We start from the raw sequence: 7,993 nt of genomic DNA on the forward strand, positions 1-7,993 counted from the left end.
ATGATGAAGTTACCGACGCAGGGCTTCGCCTAAGCACCACTACGATATGACCGAGGTGGATTATGGTGGAGGGGGGCACCGCACACGGCTAAGAGATCAATGATCAACTTGTGTGTCTTAGGGTGCCCCCCTGCCCCCGTATATAAAGGAGCAAGGGGGGAGGCCGGCCGGCCCTTGTGGCGCGCTAGGAGAGGAGGAGTCCTCCTCCTAGTAGGACCAGGACTCCCCTTTCCTATTCCTACTAGGAGGGGGAAAGGAAGGAGGAGAGGGAGAAGGAAAGGGGGGCGCCGCCCCCCTTCCCTAGTCCAATTCGGACCAGAGGGGGAGGGGGCGCGCGGCCTGCCCTAGTCGGCCCTCTCTCTCTCCACTAAGGCCCATGTGGCCCATTAGTTCTCCCGGGGGGTTTCGGCAACCCCTCTAGCACTCCGGTTATACCCGAAACCACCCGGAACACTTTCGGTGTCCGAATATAGTCATCCAATATATCAATATTTTACGTCTCGACCATTTCGAGACTCCTCGTCATGTCCGTGATCACATCCGGAACTCCGAACTACCATCAGTACATCAAACCACATAAACTCATAATACCGATCGTCACCGAACGTTAAGCGTGCGGACCCTACGGGTTCAAGAACTATGTAGACATGACTGAGACACGTCGTCTCCGGTCAATAACCAATAGCAGAACCTGGATGCTCATATTAGCTCCTACATATTCTACGAAGATCTTTATCGGTCAAACCGCATAACAATCATACTTTGTTTCCTTTCTCATCGGTATGTTACTTGCCCGAGATTCGATCGTCGTTATCTCAATACCTAGCTCAATCTCGTTACTGGAAAGTCTTTTTACTCGTTCTGTAATGCATCATCCTGCAACTAACTCATTAGTCACATTTCTTGCAAGGCTTATAATGATGTGCATTACCGAGAGGGCCCAGAGATACCTCTCCGACAATCGGAGTGAAAAATCCTAATCTCGATCTATGCCAACTCAACAAACACCATCAGAGACACCTGTAGAGCACCTTTACAATCACCCAGTTACGTTGTGATGTTTGGTAGCACACAAAGTGTTCCTCTGGTATTCGGGAGTTGCATAATCTCATAGTCATAGGAACATGTATAAGTCATGAAGAAAACAATAACAATAAACTAAACGATCAAATGCTAAGCTAACGGAATGGGTCAAGTCAATCACATCATTCTCCTAACGATGTGATCCCGTTTATCAAATGACAACTCATGTCTATGGCTAGAAAACTTAACCATCTTTGATCAACGAGCTAGTCAAGTAGAGGCATACTAGTGACACTCTGTTTGTCTATGTATTCACACATGTACAAAGTTTTCGGTTAATACAATTCTAGCATGAATAATAAACATTTGTCATGATATGAGGAAATAAATAATAACTTTATTATTGCCTCTAGGGCATATTTCCTTCAACCATTTGCTACAAACTGCACCGGTGGCAGTTCACCATTTACAAGTTTATTCATGAGTGGTGACCGTTGAACAACATTGATGTCATTCAAAGATCCCGACATTCCGAAAAAAGCATGCCAAATCCAAGTCTCCTAATCAGCCACTGCTTCAAGGATTATAGTGGAACATTTTTTCTGGCCGTGGAATTGTCCATGCCATGCCTTAGGACATTTCTTCCAACTCCAATGCATGCAATCTATTGAGGCAAGCATACATGGGAACCCGCGAGCTTTATTCATCTCCAAAAGCCTTGCGGCGTCTTCAACATTGGAAGATGTCAAATATTGCGGACCAAACACTTGCACGATTCCAACCGCAAAGCGCTTGACACACATTATGGCTTGGCTCTCACCTATGGCCAAGTGATCATCAACTAGATCTGTCGGAATATTGTATGCCAACATACGCAAAGCGGTGGTCACCTTTTGGAAGGTGCTATGCCCGAGTTCTCCGGCGGCATTCCTCCTTTGCTGAAAAAACCGATCATGGCTCGCCAGCCTCTCTGCAATGTGTTTGAACAACTCGATGCTCATCCTAAAACGACACTCAAAGTAGGACTCGGGGTATGTGGGATTCTCCGCAAAATAGTTCCTCATCAATCTGTTCTGGGCATCAATCCTTTCCCTGCATATTTTCTGACGACCAAAAACCGAACCACCGTGCTTTGGCTTTCTATTGATGTGCATAGCTAGGACCATTGCGAGGTCCTCCTCCTCTTGAAGATCAAATTCTTCACCGGAAGAATCGTGGGACGAACTCATCTACAAATTTGAATTCAAACTAAAATTTAACACTACAAACAACATGCTCCGAATTCATCTACAAAAATGAAGTTAGAAGCAATATATACGTTGCAAGCGTTTTGTCAAACACCTTATGGGCGCCGAGCTGCAAACCCCCGCCGGGCGCTGTTCGTACGCTGAACGGGGCGCTCGAGGGGTGGCCGCGGCGGAGGAAGCAGTGGCGGCCACAGGAAAAAGGGGGGAAGCGGCGCGAGCGGTGGGGAACGACGGGAGGAAGCGCCGACGGGTCACGGGAGAGGATGGGGAAGTCGCGTGCGCGAGTGGATATTTCAGATCCGGCGGTTGGTGGACATTCGCGCGGGCGAGTCGCTGTACAGCACGGGGTAGAGGACGCTCGAAAAATGCGGCGCGCGAGCCAGTTATGTTCGACGCGCGGAGTGGTTTTTAGCGCGCGCGCGATTTTTGCGCGTCTGCTGAAGCTGCCGATCCAGCCCCGCACGCGCTAAAAAACCATTTTTTTTCCAAACGCGCGGCTTATTTAGCGCCTCTGTTGGAGATGCACTTAGAGCATCGTTCTATTTTCTAGAAGCGTTGTGGTGATTCCCCATCCCCATCAACATTGGGGCTTCCGCCTTGGGTGTGCTAGCTGGAGTGCGGGCAAATGTAGCTCGGGCTACACATAGGCCGTTTTTGAAGAACTAAAAAAACAAGCATTTTATAGATTCAGAATGCTGTTTTTGAATTTTGAAAAAAAAGAGAGGGGGTAATTTCGGCCGTAGTTGGCTCATAATCAAAAAGAAAAACAATCCCATTCATCTTTCTTTCTTCCATCTCCTTCATATGCCTTCAGGACGCGTGGCCTATTGTATATAATACTGGGCCTGCCTCAAAAAAGAAAAAGAAAAAGAAAAAAAAACATATCTCCTACAGCCCCCGCTGCTTCCTCCTCGCATCCGCGGTGCTCCACCCGCCGCGAACCCTCGTCGCCGACCGTGGGCATCCGTCGGCGGTGAACTACCCTATCTCCTCCCCTGTAAGATTGCTCTGTTTCATCTCCTCTCAAACCCTAGCTCATGTGTTTTTTTTTTGCCTAACCCTATCACCAATTTGGATCCGCAGCGAGTCGTCACAGATCTGGGACACCACCGCCCGCGCCGTCCTCGAGAGGGCCTCACGGATCCCGCCTTGAACCACCATCAACACGCACCGACCGCGCCGTCCTCGACAACTGCGACGCCGCGCCCAGGTCTCGACCGGAACCCTAGTCTTCACCGCGCGCAACCAGCAAGGTCGCTAATCCCCGCCTTCTTTATCCCTCCCCATCAATCACCTGTTTGTTTTCTTCACATGGCCTTTACTCTTCTCTTGGATGCTGCTGGAACCTTCATAATATGCTACCTGCGACCTTGTTTACATGCTTGATACATCCACTAAATAACGCAGATAAGCTAGAATCTGTTAGGGCTACACCTTTTTGGGTGCTATACTCAATCCTAGTTGCTGTATTCAAGCTTTATTTAGTCACTGTCTCACTGATGCATTTTTCAAAGTTGAACACCTAATTTGTAACCTCATTCTTACTCTCTGTTGGTGTTACTTATGTGCCATTTTGTTTGGTAAAGGGCTTATTCTTTTTTTTTTGTTGTTGAATGCAGCTGCATTGTTGTAAGAGCACTGCATTGCTGTACCTAAAACCCTGTCTTTACTGAGAAGGTCTTTAATTCATGCCTTGCCTATTGGTTCTTTCTCTCCTCTCTGGCTATACTGAATAGTGAATACTACCAAGGCCCAACTTTGGTTGGTACGTTTAGAATAGGGAATCTTCTTAAGCTCTACATTAGCCTTCCTATTCAAGCTTCTAAGATTTCTCAAGTAAGCTAACTGCAGACTTCCCAACAGTTTAGGTGTGCATTTTCTCGTTCAACACATATTCAGATGGAATTACATTTCTGATTTTGGACACATATTGGTTTCTCAATCTTTCTTCTTCTTTACGCTTCCACTTCTACAGCTCTAATGTCAAGTGACAGCGAACCAAGTGGCTCCCAATCAAGTGACACCAAACCAAGTGGCTCCCAATCAAGTGACACCAAATCAAGTGATGCGGGACCAAAAGATACTTCCATTCCCTTTAATCTGCATAGAGGTAGTGTAAATCCAGTAACAGGATTGGGTACTTTCCATTTGGAGATGCCTTCTTCAGAGGTGGTGTCCGCTGCTAAACCCACCAATTATCCCCCGATTCTACTTGAAATAAAAGATGACGATCAAATGGAGAGCCTACTGAGGATGAAGAAATTGCAGCATGAAAATATCCTTGCGGTGCATTTCTTTCAGAAGGATGGAGCTGGAGGTCTTCGAGCTTTCGTCGAGCCATATACAGGTTATGTTGTAGAGCTGTTTGCAAATGTCAAATTTTTCGTCAATGAAGAAACCGGATTGGTTCCATCTCAGCGGTTTCAAGAAATAGTGAGGTTTGTTGCCATGCTTATTAGTATATTGTAATTTTTTCGTCAATAAGTATGATTGACTGTATATTTTTTTGTAGTGCATCGCTTGACGGCTTGGATTTTATTTTCAAGAGTGATCTATATCACGGAAATTTTTCATGGAACACAACAGCTTACCACCGGGACAAAGTTGATGGTAAAGTTACACTTAAATTGTGCAACTTTGAAGACAGAAGTAAGTTTACCAGAAATGCTTTCTTAGTAAACCAATTTCTATTCTGACAATTGATGTACAATCCGGAAAAATATTTACAGGTTTAGTTTCCGGCTGAAAAGTAATATAGTGTTAATTTCTTAAGTTGCATACCTTGTTTCAGAGGACAGCAGTCTTCTGAAATGCCAGATCGGGGATTGTCACGCTCTTGCCCATGACCTTGAGAAGGTATCTAGACGTGTGAAGGACGAGTATCCTGGTGTCAAGCCCGAGGCATGCTGTGTACTAGATGACCTTGCATGTAGGTTGAGAGCTGTTAATGACATGTAAGTTGCTTGATTGTTTTTTCTTTGACCGAGAAGTTGAACGATTGTTCTAGCGAAACAATAGTGCTCTTCAGCTGGTAGGTGATATTAGTTTGTCATGACATATTTCCACTGTTTTCATGAATTTTCAGGAAATCATTAAGCACAATGAAACAGAAGAATCAAGATCATGTGTTTTTCTGGGATGATACGAAAAAGAGAACCTTCTGTGCTTATGAGATGCCAGCAGTTTGGTCCACAGATGCATTCTGGAACAACTTTAGGGCTTCTCCATCTGCTGCGCTGGATATGCCATGGAACACAGAATGGGAGGCTAATTCGCCATTGCTATTGGAGGAAATGGAGAAGTACCGTGTAAAGAACAATATTGCTCCTTACAATTTTGATAATAGAAAGGACTTCCTACGACTTATCAGCGGACTTTACACGCATCAGATAGAACTCAAGCTGCAGGTGGATCTGCGTATATGTATAAATATGTGTATTCGTAATGAATGATTTAACTTAGAACTTCTTTTTCTTGCAGCTTCCACACATTAGTGTTGATGTTGTTGTTCATCTTAGACATCCTCGTTTGCTTTTGGACTTGAAAGCGGCCGCTGAAGTGGATGCCGTGGATGTGGACAACCAGAACCAGTGAGGTATTTTGTTAGACCATTTTATTTTAAGTTTATCTTTTTTTGCTTCAGGAGACGAAAAATCTATAGTTACTGGAAATAAGAAATAACAATGGTGGGCCTTGAATTACAAGAACACTATTATATGTACTGTGAATGCTAATAGCAAAAGGTACTTGTTCTTGGGCCATTATCATCCACTCTTTGTCTGTTCGGTAGGAGAGATGAGGGATGGGGTGAGCCAACTTTGTCTAGTTGGCCCGATCTGGAATGAGTGGTTGGGATGAGTGTGTCTCGAGACATGACCTTGCCACTGGAACTAGCGTTATTTACCCATCTCTGCTACCATTTATAAAATAAGGAACACCTAATCCCAGTCACAGTTCCTACTCGCCCCATCTAGCTTGTCTTCTTTCATTCCTGCCACCGGCAACTAGAGTTTCATCGCCCTTTTTTTTGGGTGTCCATGGTGGCCGCCGGCGATGCATCCTCCACTGCCCTATGCCCCTATCTAATCTCTCAGGTGCTAGCTAGGACGTCCTCTTGAATCTCCAACGCATTGCACCAGCATTGTTTCCGAGCAGTGCCACAATGGGTGTTGAGAGGCTAACAGCCAGGAGCATGACTAAGGTAGGTGTGAATGACAAAGATGCATAGGTGGATTTGGATCTCTGATGGTAATGGTGGCCAGTGGACCTTTGCAGAAAGTTAAGGTAGTTGCAGATATGGAATCCATGGCCTTGCAGCTGACGGCGACTGTGACAATGGTTGGCTGACGGAGGGAGGAGGGAAGAGATTGTGTGACCTGTGCTGCCTGTAGATGTCGCCGAACTGGCGAGAGGAGCAAAGGGATAAACATGTGAAATGCATAAGCCCTGCGCTCTGCTGCAGCCGCTAGTTCATTTGCGTATGGTATGCAAGTAAAAGTTCAATCTTGTGGTAGAATCTTATATCCGGGGGAGGACGAAGACGATCTGGATGGGTTCTATCGCCATTGTGGTGAATGGAATGTGCACGGAGTAGTGGGTGCAGCTTTTGTTGGCAATATGCCCCATTTTAGCTTTAACTATCTTTTGTGAAGGAAATACTTCCTCCGTCCCATAATGTAAGATGTGTTTGCATGCTAACATAGCTTGCAAAAACGTCTTATATTGTGGGACGGTGGGAGTATTTCAGAAACCAGCACAGGACTACTATGTCTGGTGAAAGTAGTGTACATTTAGATGATTCCCCACAACATAATCATTACAATTAATGTTAACCTGATAGTTTTGTTTGTCCTTTTTTATTTCCTCCGGCGTTAAGGTGTAGAATTTGAGCACACTCGGTCCAAAAAGCAGTTGTCTTGGAAGAATTTCAAGGGTTTCTGTGACTTGACTGTTCACATATCTGCACTTGCATGGTTATTGGAGATGTTTAACTCACTTGAAACTATATTATTGTGGTTCTGTAACCATATTATTGCAGATATCTATTTCTTAGCTTGTTTCTCGATCAGTCTGACTGAAAATGTGGCAATTTCTATCGCAGGCAATCCCAGACTGCTGTTGTTTGCCCAGGCTGCCAACTGTAGGCTCATGGTTTAGGGTTTAGCTGCTGTAACTTGGAAGGCGACCATAGTGGAGTCATTTGGAGGACACAGTTATGCTGAGCAATTTTTCTCCCACTCAATTGGAAACCACTGTGGCAATTAAGATAGTCATTTGGAATATCCATTCGGTTACTGCATTGGAGCGAGCTACCGGTTTCCTTGTTGGCCTTTTGCGCTAGAAATGAGTAGTAGTAGTAGTAGTAGTAGTAGTAGTAGTAGTAGTAGTAGTAGTAGTAGAACTGTCTCGATGCATCCTCAACTGGAAACGCCTGTGAACTGTTGTCTTTAATCCATCCTCTGGCCACAAACACTGGTCTGATCTTTCGCAACTGTGAATCAGTTCCTAACTGCAGCCGAAGCTCGTGCCTTGCTAGGCTCATATATACTACTGTTCTGTACCAAAATATAATATGTTTTTGCAGTTCAATTTGAACTGCAGAAATGTCTTATATTTTGGTATGAAGGGAGTAATTGAACTGCAGAAATGTCTTATATTTTGGTATAGAGGGAGTACCATTTGATCCAACTTGTTTTTATTTCATATTTTATTTATTATTACTA

The 7,993-nt window shown here is 44.8% G+C and overlaps 1 protein-coding gene across 2 annotated transcripts; it reads left to right on the plus strand.

Annotated features, from left to right (window-relative positions):
- Positions 1–3,105: 3,105 nt before the first annotated feature.
- On the plus strand, positions 3,106–7,784 carry LOC125516507. Of its 2 annotated transcripts, XM_048681939.1 has the most exons (9): positions 3,106–3,267; positions 3,354–3,523; positions 4,246–4,272; positions 4,303–4,708; positions 4,783–4,919; positions 5,062–5,224; positions 5,356–5,677; positions 5,751–5,865; positions 7,372–7,784. In XM_048681939.1, exons 3-8 carry the CDS (start codon positions 4,251–4,253, stop codon positions 5,862–5,864), a joined length of 1,164 nt encoding a protein of 387 aa, XP_048537896.1. In that variant the 5' UTR covers positions 3,106–3,267; positions 3,354–3,523; positions 4,246–4,250; the 3' UTR covers position 5,865; positions 7,372–7,784. The 2 variants fall into 2 exon arrangements, with proteins under 2 accessions (XP_048537896.1, XP_048537889.1); XM_048681932.1 differs by having other exon boundaries at positions 4,246–4,708.
- Positions 7,785–7,993: the final 209 nt, after the last annotated feature.

The sequence above is a fragment of the Triticum urartu genome, chromosome 1 (genome assembly GCF_003073215.2).
Source record: "Triticum urartu cultivar G1812 chromosome 1, Tu2.1, whole genome shotgun sequence".
Lineage (NCBI taxonomy): Eukaryota > Viridiplantae > Streptophyta > Magnoliopsida > Poales > Poaceae > Triticum > Triticum urartu.

Bases quoted from the DNA above. Each gene is read 5' to 3' on its own strand.
- LOC125516507 (XM_048681932.1), top strand. From the start codon at position 4,251: ATGTCAAGTGACAGCGAACCAAGTGGCTCCCAATCAAGTGACACCAAA. The intron at 4,709-4,782 runs GTTTGTTGCCAT...ATTTTTTTGTAG, and splicing joins CGGTTTCAAGAAATAGTGAG to TGCATCGCTTGACGGCTTGG. The intron at 5,678-5,750 runs GTGGATCTGCGT...TTTTTCTTGCAG, and splicing joins AGATAGAACTCAAGCTGCAG to CTTCCACACATTAGTGTTGA.